The sequence below is a fragment of the Lampetra fluviatilis genome, chromosome 35 (assembly GCF_964198595.1).
Source record: "Lampetra fluviatilis chromosome 35, kcLamFluv1.1, whole genome shotgun sequence".
NCBI lineage: Eukaryota > Metazoa > Chordata > Hyperoartia > Petromyzontiformes > Petromyzontidae > Lampetra > Lampetra fluviatilis.
In genome coordinates this window covers 1381407-1400772 of record NC_136309.1, presented here as the reverse complement: position 1 = coordinate 1400772, position 19366 = coordinate 1381407, and the positions used below count along the sequence as shown (strand labels likewise).

General features: G+C 47.8%; 1 protein-coding gene across 1 annotated transcript; it reads right to left on the bottom strand.

Annotated features, from left to right (window-relative positions):
* Nucleotides 1-692: 692 nt before the first annotated feature.
* Nucleotides 693-18038, bottom strand: LOC144944688 (uncharacterized). The gene is made up of 10 exons (XM_078873048.1): nucleotides 17946-18038; nucleotides 14290-14755; nucleotides 12353-12490; nucleotides 11657-11791; nucleotides 10453-10554; nucleotides 9258-9383; nucleotides 8487-8711; nucleotides 6290-6940; nucleotides 5288-5784; nucleotides 693-4387 (listed from the first exon to the last, which is right to left on the bottom strand). Exons 2-10 carry the CDS (start codon nucleotides 14744-14746, stop codon nucleotides 3779-3781), a joined length of 2940 nt encoding a protein of 979 aa, XP_078729174.1. The 5' UTR covers nucleotides 14747-14755; nucleotides 17946-18038; the 3' UTR covers nucleotides 693-3778.
* Nucleotides 18039-19366: the final 1328 nt, after the last annotated feature.

Sequence of the window (19366 nt, the reverse complement as noted above, 5' to 3'; positions counted from 1 at the left end):
CACCTCTGAAGGCCGGCAATGTGGAACACGCAACCTGCTTTGTCCTGTTGGCTGGGCCGATTGCATGCAATGGGATTTTTTTTAAAAGCTAAATTTGAATTGCCTCGCCGGAAGACAGAAGCGGCTACCCCATGTATACAAGTAAATGTCATAGGCGAGGCTGGAGCGCGGTGACCCGACCCTTCTCCCCCGATGCGTCCAACCCACGAAGTGCCCCTGAAGCAGCCAGATGCCTCTGCGGGGCCTGCTCAGACCTCCGCACTTCTGACCCTTGGCAAGCTGGCAGCCCCCTCCCTTCCTCCATCAGCCCCGTGTACGCTGTTTACACGAATTATTTAGTGATGCTGTGTTGGCAATTTTAGTGCACATACACACATCTAAAAAAAAAATAAACCTTGAAATTCATAAGATAGCACATTAAATGTTCCTTATGGAGGGTAATTTCCGAAAAGGTTGGCGAGATTTTGGCTTTTATGGCAGTTATTGGTATAGCCCCGTCCACAAGAGGCAATGTATTTTTTAATATTTTATTAATCTTGATTTTAAGCTTTCGTGACTGCATGAATCCATACCTCTTTGGTTCTTTCGGTAAAGTCACGTAGGTAGAAAATACATCATTATACCTACGTGACTCTACCGAAAAAACCAAAGAGAATGTATTTTTTACTTTCACTTGCCACCAAACAGACGACTCAATCCACTTTTGTTTATTAAACATTAAAACAATAAAAAAAAGTATCACGCATGTTTAACGTTGTCGTACGTTAGCAATAACGACCGTCCATGTGCGCGCATATTCAGCGCTGTTGCGGATACTGTGACAACTGCAGACCCTCGGGAAAACCCATTACCTCCCACCTCTCGCAGCCCACGTTAAAGAAACACAGGTGAAGTTGTTGCAATGATGAGTTGCACTTCTTAGGCACCTTTCACAATATCTCAAGGTGCCATGGGTGAAAAGGGCACGGATAACAGCCGGATGACAGAATAAGGGTCCAGAGAAACTAAGCTAACTAAAGATGTTTTTAGTTGGTACTAACACTGTCCAAGAGGCCGATTTACACAAGTGGGGGGGGGTCACCAGGACGGGAATTCTCTAACCTGAGGAGACACCAGTCGGGAGTTCCACATTAAATGCCCGACCACCCCAAGAAAGTAGCCAAGACCGAGGTATACATAGAAGGGCACCATCGACAAATCTTGAAGGGGGCACACGGTTGCATTAGCTGCTGAATATAAATTGGAGCTCGCTTTCAAAAATACCTCAAATATAAGCAACGTGATCTTAACTTCCACTTGTTTGGAGACGGGGAGCCAATGCGAAGATGCAAGAACTGGAGCGATGTATTCTCCCAGTGCAGGACGAGCAAGCATCTCGACTGCTGCATTTGGCATCTTGATAGGGACCCCGATCAACAAGGCAATACAAACATTCAATCCACAATAAAACAATTGCATGGAGCAGCAGCTCTGCATCGGCAGATGCAAGAATGATGCAATTAAGTAATGGTTATATGGAAAAAATGCAGTCTTAATAGCCCTATTAATCATCGGATTCCTCTAGTATAAATAAAGATTCTGAATGTGCCTCGCAGGAATGAGACTGGACAAATTGCACCCCCCGAGTTATCTGACGTCATGCACCGGGCACACACATTCTGGCCATTGATCACCAGGCAGAATAAACCAATTCCACTACTCAGGGACATGACGGAAGGTAAAAGTTGGACCGTTGACTGTTAACCTCGTGGATGAAACGAGATTGAGGCACACCGAGACAGGTTGTAAATGACTGTACATCAGTGACTGACAGTTCACACCAGACAGTGCCATTACACGATAGAATACTACAAAGGTGGCAATACAAATTGGACAAACAACATGCAGTGCACGCAGTGCAATTTACTGTAAAGACGGGTAATATATGAGGCTGAACAATAGACACAAAGTACAATCTAGACACATCACGGCAAATTGTACAAACTATTGTCGAGTACCGGCAGTAACAAATGAGAAACGGGAGAAACAACCAACGCGACAGCAGACAAAACAACGCAAATGAAAAGGTACAAACGAGACGAATGGTACGGAAGGGGAGAAGGTAACCAGTACAAAACAAGAGAATACAAACAAGGCAAAATAAGGAAGCCGATGTTTTTACCGCATTGTAATAAATCAGGTCAAAAGAAAAGTAAATTGTGTTACTCTTGGCAGGAAGTTACACAATCCACGCGACCTCTCAGCAGACGGTCTCCATTTCCCCGTGCTGCAGGCCACGGCAGTTTATGCGAGTCAAGGTGGTACACAAACCTCATTATTTGTATCCATTGCTCACAGGACCAAGTGTCTTTCTTACATGGGGAGTCTCATTCACAACTCGGGACAGGACCAAATACACAGGCGGGAGTAAGAGGGCTCTCGTTACCGCCTTAATTTGCGGGAAGGGGGAGCACCCAAATCTATACCCTCCATTTAAAACTACGTGAGGAGCACGCCTTGGTGCTGGTAACACTTCCAATTGATGGTTCCCTTTAACGGGCGGCCTTGAATGATGACCGAAATTCCACTCGAGGTGTGCACACCTCCAAGCAGGTGGTGGTGAACCGTGCAACCGTTTTGAGATCTGGCATTTGAAATCGATGGCATCAACCGCGCGTCGTCCTTGGTGACCTCTGCCTTCACATTTGGGGTGCTGCTCTGAATGGGGAAGAGCATCGAATTCCATTCGGGGGGGGTGGGTATGGACCCCTCCCACCCATAATCCCTATGGAATCACTTGTTCCATACTCCACAAACCTCAAAGTTCATATATACATTTCACAAACACGCTCGAAACATCGCATATACTGTATGTGCGCGACAAGTAACCTTGTTAAACACGCGCTTCTTTTTTTAAAGAACATTATTTTCACTACCATCAGTGTCCACGGAGAAACGCAGGCAGCCACGGATCATGAGGCGTTTGTGGTCAATGGCAACCGATTAGCACAAAATCACGTAAAAGCCAACACCGCATTAATCACTCCGTATATATAAATTCCGTACATCACACGCCGCACAAATTGCCAATTCAATACAACCGCTGTATTGATATTCCAGTACCAAGTTCACCAGCGATAGTGCCGGCTATGCGACTGGAATGCGTGGAAGCACTGCGGTACGTGATGAAATGTGCATGGAGAATCCTGGTGATGTGCGTGGATGTGACAGGCAGCTGGCAGATGCAGCCGACCTTGCCGAACTCCTGCATCCGCACCTCTTAAAACAGGACAGCTTCTTGGGCTTGCTTGCAGCTCAAGTTGACGAGTCACTTTCTTAACGGAGCAGATATCTGCTCACAATAGCTTAGTCTTGGGTAAAATGACTAAGGATCTTTCTTCGTTTGGAAAAAAAAATAAGAGGTCCCCTCAAGTGTATGATCTTGATGGAGTTGAGACCCACATGGAAGACCCGAGCTGGAGTCAGGTCAGAGTGTTGGGCTGAGCCATCAGGCATCCAGGCGATGATCAAAGCTGCTACTATCAGTTGCCACACAGCCATGAGCCAGCCTGCCACTACCACACCACCAAAAACATACACGCATGCACAGATGATCCTGGCAACCTCCATTATCTACATAATACTGGGAGCATTACCAGCTTTGGAAAACCAGACCCATTTATATATTCCACAATTTACACAAGTAGCCATGGGCACCAATGAGTGAAGCATCAAGGGTATTCAGCCACCCCTGGTAGAATCCCCTAAGCGCAGAGCTGACCCCGTGGGCTCTCCTCCTTCACAGCGCAGCTCCGTGCAAGAGTCGCTTGGATATGTGAAGCTGCTGGTGGTAGCCGAGGCTGTCGGACGTGACGAAGCGCTTGCCGCACTGCTCGCACGCGAAGGGCCTCTCGCCCGTGTGGGAGCGCTTGTGCCGGGCCAGGTTGTTGGACACCCTGAAGCGCTTGCCGCACTGGGAGCACTCGTACGGTTTCTCGCCAGTGTGCTTGCGCTGGTGCGACAGCAGTGCGTACTTCTTGCCGAACATCTGCCCGCAAAGGGTGCACGTGAACGGAGCCGTCATGGTGCCGCCGGTGGCGGCGGCGATGACGGCGTAGGCAGCGGCGGACGCTCGTGCCCTCGCGCTGCCGTACCTGCGCGATTTGGTGCGCGCCACCGCCGAATGCATTCGCACAGCCTCACCGCCCGCCGCGGGGCCGGGGATGTGCTGGACGCACCGTTCAATGTGCGGAATGGCGCCCTGGTAGGCGGTGTGGTCAGAATCGGTGCTCGGCAGGGGACAGCCGACGTTCGCCTGAGCGGGTGAGCTCTCCCACAGGGCATTCCACTGGCCTGCGAGCAACACAAGACACCACCCTCTGTTGTATGGCGTCCTTCCCACTTGCAAGATTTATTGAGCCAAATCCGCTTCCACACTAGCGCATGCTAACTACGGCAGCAACACTTGCTAGAACCCACCGTCCAACGTCCAAACACATCACATCCCAAACGGGACGCACGGTTAATGTTGCGTCTTACGTGCATTATACTGATTGTTAAATGCAAATTTCAAAAACTCGTGGCAAAGTTCTTCAGTGGGGAAAACAAAAAAATGTGTCGAGGTACATGTATAAAAAAAACTTTAAATGTCTGTGGGCCGTGAGGACCACGAACAAATTTCTACACATTCCTATATAAAACACTAATTGTACACTTAAATAAAAGTCTAACAAAATGTTCTAACTTACCATTACCACCAGCAATGGACAATTATTCATAACACTAGTAATATTAACATATTCCAAAAAGAGCAATTAATCACTTTGGATACAGCACAGTACATTAACTAATTATGATAATAGGCACAACACTGCACTCCAGATACAAGTAAGAACACCGAGTGTATAAAAGCGTTGTCATTCGAGTTGTCGTCCTTCCATGGACCGCAGCATAGGACTCCATGCCCTAAACTCGCTGCGGTATTCATGATCCCATAACAAAGGTAGTGTTTGGTACGAAGAAAAGTATCATATGCCACAGTTCCTCTTCATCTGCGGCACCGCCTTCCACTGGCGAGGAAATTCATGATTGATAATCATCATCGAGACGCTAAAGTCAAGGAGAAGATGTGTCCGTCATGGAACATTGCTAAGTCCTTCCGGCGTGTGGAAGTTCGCGGGGTGGTAAAGCGACAGCAAATAAATTAATTTCGGAGTCGGAGACGGATTCTTTCTGGGCAGTTGCACGCCAGTAGCATGGGCGAAGCACACCAGTGGTGGCAGTGGCGGCGGCGGTGGCAGCTTCAGTAATGCTGGAAGGACCTCCTGTGCTGGGTGAGGTGGTGCGAGCAGGAGAAGCGCTTGCCACAGCGCTCGCAGCCGAAGGGCCGCTCGCCCGTGTGGATGCGCCGGTGCCGCGTCAGGTTGTCGGAGCGCAGGAATCGCTGGTCACAGAAGTCGCAGGCGTACGGGCGCTCGCCCGTGTGGTTACGCACGTGGATCCGCAGGCTGCGCTTGTGCATGAAGAGGCGGCCGCAGTGGTCGCAGCGGAACGGTGCGTTCAAACCGTCTTCGGTGGGTGGCGCCGGCGGGAATCCAGGAGCGGCGGTGGCCGCGGTGGCGGCGATTTCCACTCCGCGCTTGCTCCCTTCGCCGCTGTTCGCTCGGGCGTCTCCCAACGCGTTCCATCGCCAACTTTCGGGCCCAACGACATTCTCTACGAAAGCCTTCTCGCTCGGAAGCAATGGATGTTTCAGCTTTTCTGCATTGTCCGCACGAGTGTTGAAGGAGTCCACATTTCTACAAGCTGAAAAACCAAGAATATTTCTCCATAAGGACATGAACGATACAGATGGCCTCGTCAAATGCTCAAGTCAGCAATGTCAACGTATTTCTGGTTTGGAATCTTGCATTATGTACGCTTTCTTATTTTTTCTTTTACGTTTAAATCTTTTCATAAATATAGCCACAGATTTGTTTTCTTTCTATGAAAGGTGTATAATAGATTTTTTTTAGATTCTTTCAAATAACATGCATTTTACAAGTCAAAATATAATTTTTTTAAACAGCAGCTTAACTACCGTGTATTTACAAACAATTACGTAGATAACGTTTAACTTAAGCACATATCCATTACAATACTAGAATATTTACAACGGCAAAGAAAAAAAACTTAAACAGAACAAAATAAGTGAAACCCTCTCCCAAACATGGATTTGTCACAATTACAAAAACAAAAAACCTGCCAAGCAACTGGGGCGAGCAAGGCCCTATTGTCGTCGTGCCCACCGAGCCTCATTCGATCGGCGGGCAGTGGACGTTGTGAAAGCCGGGCCCGTCTAGACTGAACCCTCCTAGTTCGCCCTCGTGCGTTTTCTGGTGCCTGCGCAAGTGCTGCTTCAGCCGGAAGGTCATGCCACAGTCCCTGCAGGAAAAGGGACGCTCCCCCGTGTGGATGCGCCGGTGGCGGGTCAGGTCATGCGACAGCGAGAACTTCTTGCCGCAGTCCTCGCATGCGTACAGATTGACTCCCGTGTGCGTGCGCTGGTGCCTTCGGAACGAGATCACGTTGCGGAAGCGGTGGCCGCAGTCGCCGCACTGGAAGGGTTTGCTTTCGCCAGTCTCGACCGACGGCAGGTGCAGCCACATCTTGTCGACGGCATCCTGGATCGCCTGCGTACCGCCGACGCCGCCGCCGACGTCAGCGGAAGGGGGGCCATCGATTTCAAAGTGCATCCCGAACCCAGGGATATCCGATGGGCCGCCGGCCTGCTGTTGCGACTGAGTAATCGTATGGGACACGGATTGCCGGGGTCGGCCCAGGCCAGATAAATTGGAGCGGTGGTACCTCCACTTTGAAAACACATGGCCCTTTTCGTTCAGTCTGTGCACTGCGGCAAACGGAGGGAACTGGGGTGTGCTTGCCCGACTGGAATTTGAAACAGACCCCTCCTTCGTGACACCTGCAAACCGAGAAAAGCAAACTCGTCCACTACTGCTGCTCAACCCTGCTCCAAAGCACAATCCCTTTCTTTTTTTTATAGACAACTTATCAATCTTCCTGCCCCTTTACAAAATACAATGCAGCCTTTGCTTTCTGGTTGTGTTATAGAAAATGAAGCGATTTAACACGCAACCAATTATTGGTGCACATTTATTATTTCTTTCTTCCAGTATAAAACTGACAATTACAGATACACAAAACTGTCTCACTGCCATTAACTTTGCATTTATTGAAATAACATTTTTTTTACCATTTTTATAACTGACCTATCCTACTTGTAATATGTCTCACTTAACATCCAATTAACAGCCTTGGCAGACTTTGGCAATACCCCAAATTTCTCTTAAACTATAGCATGCAGTAAATATTGAAGAAGCATTATTAATAATCGTTTTTTTTTCTATCCACCCACCTTAACATTAAAATGCCATCGTGCCAAGATTACGAATTTCATCAGAGCACTGTGTCAATGAACATGCACTTGGGCAGCAATGCAATCCTGGACAAAATGCAGGAGAGGTGGCCAAATAGCATTGGGGCAGAGCACTAGCTTCAGCCATTGACAGCTAGGATAGGTCAAATGTCAAAGTATGCTTGTAATTACAAAGGTGGTTTGGAGTAGAGCAAGCTTTGACTTCATGTTTATTTGCCTCTGTAAGAAGTCTTCATGGTCTCGGTTTTTAAACTAACAGAGCTACAGCAATTTGAGACTATGTTGCTTCTCATGTTTGGCCAAATGATGCAGGTTTAATGAAGTCTGTGGCTGTCGAGCGCCAGACATTCCCTAAGCAGGTGAAATAATTTGTGTGGACGTTATCTTGCACTCTGGGCAAAAAAAACAAGTAAAATCTTTACAGCAAATGACGACTCTTCTTCGGTGTCACCATCATTGTAGATATTGGAACAGCACCTTGGCAAACGCACGCCAGTGGCTGCATGCGTCCGATCCATCACGGGAAGTTTTCCATTGTTGTCCTCTTTGCTTTTATTAATTTTCTTAACGGTAACGACACCGGCCTACAGCGACGAGGGCTTCTACAGTCTTCTGACATAATAAAAAAAAATAAGTGTGTGCCCCTACGGGAGGTCGGCATCGTCCATGTAGGTGGCTGCCGAGCGATGGATCCTGCGATGCCGGGCGAGGCTGTTGGACCACGTGAATCTTCTTCCGCACTTCTCACAAGCAAACGGCTTTTCCCCAGTGTGGATGCGCCGGTGCCGCGTCACTTCGCACGCCTTGCGGAAGAGGGCACCGCACACCTCGCACGCATGCCGCATTTTCCCATCCCCCATCCACCCCCGCGGGGACTGCTCGCCGCACGTCTCCCCCCATCGCTTGACAAAGCTACGGTGTGCCAGCACATTCCAGCCCTCCAGGTGATGATGCTGCTGCTGCTGCTGTTGCGAAGGACTCCTGAATTCTCTGTCCGACACGCCTTTGCTTTTCAGTTGGACGGCCGTTTTGGGGATCTTGCACTCAGCACCATTTCCTTTAGAGTCCTCACCTGTCACTACGGTCCGCTGGTGCTCAAACGAGGACCGCGCCGCACCCGGGCTCTCCGTCGCCGCCGCCGCCACCACTGCCGCCTGTTTTCCGTGCACCCAGGCTCGGCTGTCGTGACCCCTCCAGTCGCCGAATAGCTGCAGCGAGTGCTTCGGTGGCCGCTGGTGCGGCACAACGTTCGTGTCCACGGGGTAAAGGCCCTCTTCTGGATCCTCCCTCCACTCGCCTGCAGAAGAGGTCGGAGAAAACAGCCGCCGAGTGGGTTAAGTGGGCGCCAATGAAGCGGTGGCGCCGACAGCACAGTGATGTACCTCGGTGGTCCTAGTGATAGATTTGGCTCCTGTCAAAGTTCAGGCTGTTTGAATGATACTTGGGTCTCTGGTAACAAGCTGCGGGTACGTTGTCAAACATATGCAGGACCTGCCAATTCACCGCTGAGTTAGAAATACTATTCACTTTTTGAATGAGCATTTTTCCTTGAGTGCAATGAAACAAGACGTCCAGAGAAAACTCGAGTTACCACTTCCGAGGTTCGAATATACCGACACACAAAAGCCACTGCCGCCATCTCCCGTGCACAAGATTTGACATCTCAAAAACTACGCGCGATCCAGACCCTTGCCTCCGATACGCTGCAGAAAAACGGTGTGGGCCACCACACTCGTATACAACTACAACCACCAATGAAGGTTAAGACCCCTTATGGGTCACACTGCTGCAAGGTAACGTGTGACACGCGTGGGTCGGTGGCCGCATAAACTTGGGAGCATACCCTCGGCGCCGTGCGGCCCCTTGCTGTCCGCAGGAAGGCCCCACTCGTTCTGGGTGGGGTCGCCCTCCGTGTCGGCACAGTGCATCATCTCAGCTGCCTCACCATCATCCCCAGCAGGAGTAGATTCTGTGGAAAAACAAAACTTTAAAACCCTCGCAAAGAAAAAATTCCCCGCGCACATCCTCGACGGGCTGAAACGCCACACAACGTCTCATTAGCAAGCATCTTACTCTCGTCATTTATAATTCGTGCCATTTTGTTAATCCATTGGGGGTACACGGACTCACTTGCTCTACTGCCATCTATTTCTCACCATGCTGGTCAGTGCAGGTTGGTGAAGGGGGAGGCCCAAGACTGGTTCAGATACCACTCGTGGCTAATGTTAGCTATTGCTGGGAATTGGACTAAGGTCGCCAGGTTCATAGAGCTGTCCAATGCTCACAACCCCCACTCTGCTATCTTCCACTTACAAAAGACCAGTTTACGGTTTAAATCAGGACATGCTGAGTTGGCCGGGTAGCCGCGGTCAGAGTGATAAGCTAGCACCGCTGAGATTCTGAGTTGAAATCCCACCAGCACCCAGAATTAAAACCCAGTTTTCAAGTGAAAGTGAGTCAATGGTGTAAGAGGCCAATCACCAATTACTGTACACAAAGATAAAAAAACATGGTCTTGCAATTAATTAGGCCGAATTTCAGCTCTGAGAATTTAAATAATGAGTTTGACTGTCGCACTACGCGAGTTTATTGCCGTGTATGGGCCACCTCTCCTGTGTAAAGGATAAAACGGTGACTTTTAAAGGATTCTTCGGGAGAAGTCCGGTGAAAAATGTATTTTGTGGCCGCTCTCCTACACACAAGGCACAGTGCTGCTTTGTGTGATTTCCGTACACATTCTAGATCTCAGGACATGATAGCACAATTGGAATAGATTGGTGGGAAAATAATCAAAACACTGGGGTTTTTTTTTTAGGAAATAAACAATAAGTGCATTTAAATACTACATTTTATGCATAGTGATTTTGGATAAACCTTCATAAGAATAAAGACCTATTGTAAATGTACATCTTACATAAATCCAAGCTAAATGAATTGCCTAATTTTGTGCTGAATATATTTTGCATTAGTGAATGGAGTGTTCCTCTACAAAACTGTTCACTCTTTTGAAAGCGACGATAATAAAAGCACACTTTTACCTGCTCCGTGGCAATACTTTTCTCTCTTCTCCACTTTAATATCCTTCCACACGTGGCTTGGGTCCACTCCATCTTCATCCAAAACTGGTGTCTTCACCTCGGCTGCAAAGATGTTTGAAATTGTTGTTAAGACATGAAGTTCAATGTTAACTTATGACCGGTTGTCAGTCTCAGTCCAATATTCTTCATTATGCTAGTGTTTACACTGTGGTTTGCTCCAGAATAATAATCACTGCAGTTTGGGTGAGAGCCAACACCATTCTAGAAGTTTTGTGTGTTTTTAAAGGGCTCACAAAACGCACATCTGGAAAACACACGTGTAAAATCATTCAGCGTTGATTCCAGAAATGGGCCCACACCTTTCCGCAGCCGTGACAAACCATTGCGCTTATCTAAACAACTGATAAAGCGCATGCTGGAAGATGGGTAGTCCATACACCTTTGACTTAAGAAAAAGTTTTTATTTGTGTGCGTCACACAACGTGATGTATCGGGCTCACACATTGCCTCAATAAAAATAAATATTTAAAAAAACTTTTCTTTTTGTTCTCAGTATGGGTATATTGACATCCACTTACAGCTTGTTCACTGCGTACATTATGTTCAAACGCCGTGTAAGTAAACGTGCTATTTCTACAGCACACACACTTTATGTGCGCATCTGCAGAATTGGAAACAGATTCCCCGAGTCAAGCCAAGATGCCTCCAAACATTGACTTCAACAAGGTCTAAATATGATAAAGGTAACATGTAGGGTATGTAAATATTAATTAATTAAAATTGCATACGAATCATGCTTTGAATCACGTGTAAAAAAGCATGACATTCAAGCATATGTTATTGAACATTTAACTTAGAGAATAATAGAAAAAAATTACCTAACAATAATCAAAATAAGAAAATGGATTTATACTGGAGGAAACCGAAGAGCTATGGAAGCTCCTTTTCACAGATGTCCAGTAAATAAGATAATACAAACAAAAAAATATATATAACACAATACAAAGTACACATTACACAGCAACATTAACTGTACAAAACTGAGACAAACAGTACGGACAGTACAAATGAGACGTATGGCATAAAGAATGCTTACACACCAAAAACATCGGTTCTTCAAACTGTGATCCTGAACCGTGGTGGGGCGAGTGAATCTTTAACACGCCCAGTAATAGTCCCCTTCCCTCCGCGAACACACACGCACCTTCCGTGGCCTGCTCCGCCTTCACGGTGCCCAGCCCCCACGCAGAGGAGCTCTGCGCCTCGCTGTCCTCCTGCAGGTCGGCTTGGGCGTGGCTGTGGGACGCCACTCCGTCCGGTGCTACCCTACCATCGGGACCTGCGCAGCAAGAGGCAGATGCAGAGGCGCATTGCACGTCTGGAGCAAGCTGTGTGCCATCGTGCGCCGGTAATGCTACGCGAAAAAGTTGTCACACAACTGCTTGTGAAGTTACTCAATTAGACCTATTCGTGCAAATATTTTATTATTTTTACATAAAGCATTTACAACACGTCAATCAGGTTTATGATGTTTAATTCTCAAGAGAAGAGGTATGTTGCATTATGTATTGCACCGAAGTTCACACAAAGGTTTTTGTGCACTCACGTGTAAAACCTGGATTGAACCTGGGTGGCCAATACTTAAAGATATGAACCCAAAGTCTCAGCGCTACTGCTCAGTGGTCTTGCCTCTCATGAAACCCACCTCAACATCTGCTGCGAAAACGTTCCACTTCATGCCCAAAGTGGTTTCTTGTAGCGTTGTAAAAACACTCTTTTCAAAAACCGGAAAGACTGCTTGTCACCATCATTCACGGCACTGCTTTTCGACGAGACCAGCGCCGTGGATTTTTGGAGATCGGGTATCACCCGGCTCACCTCACCCCAGCCGGCGACTCACCTATGAGTTCACCTTCACCAAGGTCGTCGTTCTCCTCCCATGTGTCCGTCTGCTGCCCGTCCACCTCCTCGTTGAGTCCAGCCGAAGTCTGCGCTGCGGACTGAGCCGCTTCCTCTGCGCTGTACCCCTCTGACATGCCTGTTGACGGGGCGTGTGCAATCAGCATTGCTCGCCGCGAAGCACGTCAAGGGTTCTTTAAAAGGCAGCAGAGCAGCAGTACTGACCGCTTGCTGATTGCATTCACCAGTGGGTTAAAGTGACTTTGCCACATCTTACAAAACTGACAATAAGGAAAAGGAAAAAAATGTGTTTGTTGCAACGAACAAAAAACATTTAGAGACAACTACAGGCAGACACGGATGTCCGGCAAGGTGACACCTGTTGTTATGGTGTCAAATCTAACAGAGGGGTTAATTCAGTCGACCATCCCCTCTGTGGAAAGTCAACAATGCCTGTCGTTTGAGTAGGCTCACTCCCACTATAGGAATGAGGAATCTCCATCAATGGATCAGGGCTATAAGTAGGAGACGAGCACTATCCATCCCATGGTCCTTTTGAGTGGAGAACCACTCTGAATTAAAATAGTGTTTTCATTCAAGTTGCACAATGCACTAGTGTTTTGTATGTTCTCCATTCGTTTTACAGATAATTACTGGGTTTTATTGTCACAATGTAGGATTGTAAAATAGTTCTAAATGCCCTGCATTCTGCCAAAAGTCTGCCAAGTTTATTGGTCAATGTTTGACCATCTCAGATCCTACTCAAGCCCAAAGAGCCTCAAAATCTGGGCTCTGTGCAGGTCAGGCTATGGTTGCCAGTGTTCCTTCCATTACTTCACTGGCCAGATATAATTTTACCACATTCCCACTGCAGTCTGAGTTCAGAAAGAAAACCTTGAATACCAGGGGCTCCTTATACACAAAGATTACAAGTGTAAATGTATGTAGGTAGCCAACAGTGCTAATCGGAGGTGCGGGGGAAGAACAAACTAAACACAACCAAAAGCAGTTCTAAAGAAATGAGATTTGATGGACTGTCATGATTTGGGGTACCAGTGAAAATCAAGATAGGTTTCTTTTGCAATGTGATTAGACTTTAGTAGTGGCTGCAGGTTTATATGAACCAATAACAGACAACATATACGAAGTGAAAGTAATCATGATTTGACTGTGTATATATATATTACATTACCGTTATTTATACAGATAGTCCGAGTTACGATGGTCCGACTTACGATATTTCGATGTTACGATGGCGATACGACAAAATTGTTAAATATTTTAAATTTTGCACGGCAGGCAAACGCAGCAGCGTACGAGGTACGATGCTGTACGTTGGGACGCTGCTGGGATGTACGCATCTCCCGCCTTGTGTGATGCCTGATAGGATTGTTACTTGAATACAACTTTCTATTAAATTGCAGTTCATATAGGTAGGCTAAGAATTTACCTTGTTTTTTTACTTTACATTTTACTGTCCAATACAGTTTTGTGATTAATAAATACATACAGTATATCGTTTATACAGTATGGTACTGTAAATTGCTCTGTTTTGGTAAATTATCACCATTCTTTAAGACTCCTGGGTAGGCTAAGCCATCTTCGACTTACAATATTTTTGACATATGATGGGGTCGTCGTAACGCATCTCCATCGTAAGTAGAGGACTACCTGTATTCACAAATGGAGTTTAGTGGCGGGACAATGGTAAGTGTACTTTGATATGAACAAGCGAACCTGTGTTCAATTCCCAGCGATGGCTATAATCAGTAGTTTGTAATGTCCGAACCGGTTCTGGGTCCATCACCGACAAGCAGAGTGAAGTATGTTCAGACAACCATCATGCTGGACACAGCGAAGGGAGGCCTTGATGGAGCAGAACGTTAATGAGCCACTGCAAAGTATACGCACAAATAGAAGTGTCAGAAGATAAACTACCTTCATCATCCATGTACATCCTAGAATCCCGTTCTGTCCTGGGGTAGAGGGCGGGCTCCAGGCAGCTGAACCTCTCGGCTGAGTGCAGCAGCTCCTGGCTCAGGCTGTTGAGCATGAGGACGATGGCGTCCAGGAGGCCGCTCAGGAACGGCTGGAACGCCGCCGTGTTGCCAGCGGCCTGAAGGCCGCCGCCGGCCCCGTCGTGGCGCTTGGGGGACGAGGCCTCGGTGACGCGGCGCAGCACGGCGTAGAAGGCGAAGGGCAGCCGCTCCCTGGCGGCGGCAAACATCTCGGCCCTGATGTGGGGCTGCTCGGCGCACGCCAGGAAGGCCTCGTAGTCGCCGATGCCCAGCTCCCTGTCCACGGCCTCGGCCACGCTGAGGCTCACGCCGTGAGCGGCCAGCCACGCCGGGAAGTCCTGGCGCGGGTTGATGCTGGACACGGCCGCTGCGGCCATGGTCTCCAACTGTTTTGAATAAAAGTGCGAACCGAGGCAATTTCATTATCTCAATCTTACCATATTCAAATTATTGAATTGCACATCAATATCAAAAGGTAACTGGAGGTTATTAATTATCCTTTGCCACAACCAGCAGTCCATGCTATCAACTCACTACCCCTGTTTATGTTGAGGCTCAAGATCTTTCTTTTCTCCTCTGCCAATGACCAACTGCCCTCTCACTGCAACATATTTGTACGTGGTCCCATTTAGAAGCTGCGCAAAATCCAATTGCGCTATACCGTTTTGCAAACCTTGAAAAATAACCTTGGTTAAAAGTGGCGGAATATCTAAACATCGTCCCTGCCTGGATAAATTCGTCGGTACCACTTGTGCGACTCAAGTGGTTGTGACCAATCAAAGCTCGCGGTGACGTCAAGTGGCATCCCAGGGCCGGGCGGCCGCGAGCATCGCTCACTGCGCGCTTCAAGCATCACTCACCGTGACTGTGCGGCATCGTTCACAAGTGGCCGAGAGCCCATTTGCAACAACCGACGTCCGACATGGCGACGACGACGAAAATGGCTGCAGACGTCTGCAGTGCAACCAGAAATCGTTTAACGTGGAGTTTTAAACCCCTGAAATTGTCCGAACGGTGGGATGCATTCACGAGGCGACACCAAAATTACCTCAAAAGGGTGTGGCCAATCCATTAAAAATGTTAGAGCTGTGGATAAAGTTTAAATGAAACGTGGAATTACTTTGAATCCCATTTACCAAAAACGACATTCAAGCACTTGACGAGCGATAGCCCTAGGAAATTGTGGTTACAGACGCCACAGCCGTGAATCTGCAACACTAATCATGTACCGTGGCAGCACTCAAGCGAACAAAGAACGGGCTGACCTTTAAGTTGACACATTGCTACATGATGCGCTTGCTATTGTTACCGTAAATAGTAATATGCTGAACACAACCAGCACTGCTACACCTGAGTGCATTGTATGTGTAAACAAAGAGACTAATAACGAATGGCATGTTCATGCACAGTTGGGGTTAAGCCAATTTTATGATATCAATGTACACAGCGAAGTATTCACGGTATAAAATGTAAATATTTAGTTGTGTAACATAAATGTCAGTTTTGGTTTGAGTACAGTAAAATAACAGCGTACATTTTTTCTTGGCAGCTAAAATGTGCAGATGACTGCAACGACAACCCGGTTTTATTCATGCTACCCCGACATTATAAATTATTAGTATACACACACACAAACTATGTGCATTAGTTAAATAATAGATGCCACTGCACACAGGTCAGACATACAAACTAAAGACACGCTCACACATACGTTATGACACGAATCACCGACTCGTACATGCTGAATGTTTCAGTTCTACGACATGGCTCAAGGAAGGTAGTTGATGTATTCCTCTCGTGTCACTGGAAGCTCGACATACTGGCTCGCTTATGTAAATATATGTCAACCTACACAGGCACGCACAATACAAATGTACGCAACGTACATGGACATACACAGTTCTAAAAGCTATTGCCCCGAGGATGTGTGGCTATGGTTAAAACACTCAACTCTACAAGCGAAAGGCCAATTACTTGACCAACAAATCATTATTTTGGGGCCTAGAAAATTACATAACTTTGTGCAGTCAACAGCGCCTGCTGTGCTATGTATGGGGTGACTCAGCCCCGCCGTACGAATGGAGACTTTCCACCCTGGGACCCAAGCCTCAATTAGAAAGGACGTGTTGAGTCTGCAGCGGGTTTCTCCACCGTTTTTTTTTTAAATACCGATTTGACTCACGGATATACAAACGCCGGGTTAAGGGCTGTCGGGAAACCAACCGAGACCATTTGAAACGCCGGAATTGCTTCATGTCGTGCACCGCGAGGATAATTATATCTCGAAATGTTCCTGCCTCTGCCCCACATTAGCCAGCGTGTAGAGTGGGGCACGGTACAGTCAAACAACAGCTCCACGCTTGCCACGGCATTGCACAGGGCAATGTATATCGTGCAACTGGAACGCAAACGCGATGAGGTTAAACACCAACAACCACAATAATAATTAAAAGAAGCGTGCGACTCCAGTAGCTACTTATTAAACAACAAATCCTCTCCGACAGAGGTTTAAACGCGAGATTCAGGCGTCGTTGAACGAAACAAATCGGGCGGCAACTTAAAATTCCGCTTGGCATTTAAAAAACGACCAACACCGCGAAGCTTCTTGTGACCCTGAGCGTTTGCCGTCACTTCGAATCGACGAAGCTCAAGAGATAATCACAGACGCTTATTTGAAATCTAGAACGCTTATTTGGCTTGTTTCTCAATTATAGAAGACGCCAACGCGTGCATTACACGTTTAAATAACCCCCCCCACTCACCTCCCCAATGTCCAAATCTCCGACGCTAGTGTGGACAAGAGTATGTTCTGTTTTCTATAATACACACCAACTGTACAATGATTGTATGGTAATGTGTGAAACCCCTGCTATGTATATACAGTAGTACAAAACAAAGATCCCCCGTGTAGCCTGTACCAGACTGTCGGGGCAAGTGGTGTTAGAGAGGAGCGACACGGCACACGAGGGGGTGGGTGGCCAGCACCACGCCCGGCCGCCAGCGGCACCAGGTACCCATTTGAGGCCGAGCCGACCTAGGGGAGGCCCATGACCGGCGGTTGAGATAATCGATCACCGGTGGGTGCTTGGTGTCCGTGGGGCAGGAATCGATCTCGGGCCGCCGGGTTCGTAGCGCTCGAACCGCAACTCCCCCCCCACACTCACGAGGCCTCAAACAGCGAACTCATCGATCACTCGCGGGGCCTCAAGCAGCGAACTCATCGATCACTCGCGGCGCGGTATCGGCCGCCAGCCATCGACGACGAAGCGCGCGGCTCGCGGCGAAACATCGCGGAGGGCGCTGGGACAGCGCGCCAACGCAACATCGCATCGGCGCCACGTCTGCGTGGCGAGGACCACAACAACAACGACGACGATTACTACAAACACGACGACGCCGCTGAGAATGGTCGTGGTGGAGGCGGGAGCGAGGCACAAAGACCGCGAAGACCGCGCCTCCAGTCCCCCGCCAAACAACAAAACAATCTCCGCTCCGCATCCACGGAGAGAGGAGGAGGAAGATGAGGAGAGGGAGTCAGGGACGACGACGGCGGAACGAGCTTGCCCCGAAATTTACCTCACGATGTTCGCGTCCGCCGCGAGTCGCGATGTCGGCGGCGGCGGCGAGGAAGAGGAGGCGGCCGCGCGCGTCCCTGGGCCTCGACCTCGCCTAGCGCCGGACGTGACGTCACGGCCGCGATACGATTATCGCCGGAAGCGATGTCGATTAAGGGAATCGATGATGATCGATAATTATTATCATCGGTTCGTAAAGAAGCAAATTCTCATATTCTCTTGGTTCTTTCGGTAAAGTCGTCACGTAGAAGGGAAACAATTAAATAATTAACATATTAAACAATAAAATTATCACGACGTTTCGACTGCAACACAATCAATCAGCATCAGGTGTGAAAAACACAGCAATATTTTTTGCGGTGTTTTTCACAATAAAATAATACAAATATTAAACAATAAAATTCTCACGACGTTTCGGCTGCAACACAAGCAATCATCATCAGGTGTGAAAAACACAGCAATAATGTTTTGCTGTGTTTTTCACAATAAAATAATAAAAATATTAAACAATATTTTGGAGGTGGAGGTGGTGGTCACTCGCAAACGGCATTGCTGTGTTCAGGAGATACGGGGGCATCTTTGTCCTACAGGGTCAAGCGTGGTGAAGCAATCGTCAATTTAAGAATCCGGTCAGCGGATCGGTTATCATTGTCGCGTTTGTTGCAGGCGGCGTGCAGTGAGTTCACCGCCTCCACTGAATGTAAACAAAAGCAAATCGATGCTTGTGATGTTTTAAGGCCGCCTTTTCATTAATTCGTTTTAGTTTGCTGTCCTTCCCTAGCACCTCCGATTAGCGCGGTTGGCTACGTACGACGCGAAATAAGTTCAACGCGCAATGCGTTCATTCAACTAATCGATCATCTTTACCGTCTAGTGTGTGTTTGTAAATTCTCAGGCTATTTTCGTGCAGTTTTTTTGTTCGATTCGTCATCCTAATCTGAACATTAGCACGTCCCTGGCTTGCACGTGGTTCGTGAAGGCTATGAGCAAATCTATAATTATATGTCTAACTTAATTACCCAGGATTAAAGCTTCGTGAGTATTTCTCTGGGCTCAGTCCGGTCAGGTTTTCGCAACGTGAGGCTTTGATTGCTGCGTTTAATCCCGACCGGGGGTTTGTGTACGTAGCGTACGTAGAACTTCTTTCGCACCCTACACAGCCAACCGTGCCGATCGGATGTGCGGGGGCAGGACGATAACACCAACCACAAAAAAGCGGTTCTCAAGAAATTAGTTTTCATTCGAGATTTGCGGTGTACAATTGAGCACATCGTGGACATGAGGCCGGAACATACGGGCCAAAATCAAGCAAATCTCGCAACCCAAGCGGCGTTGAGCCTGGATGAGTGCTCGGATGGGCGAACCACCGTGCACAACAGGTGTTATAGGCTGCTGCAGGGCTCCATGGTGGGCAGCAGAGGG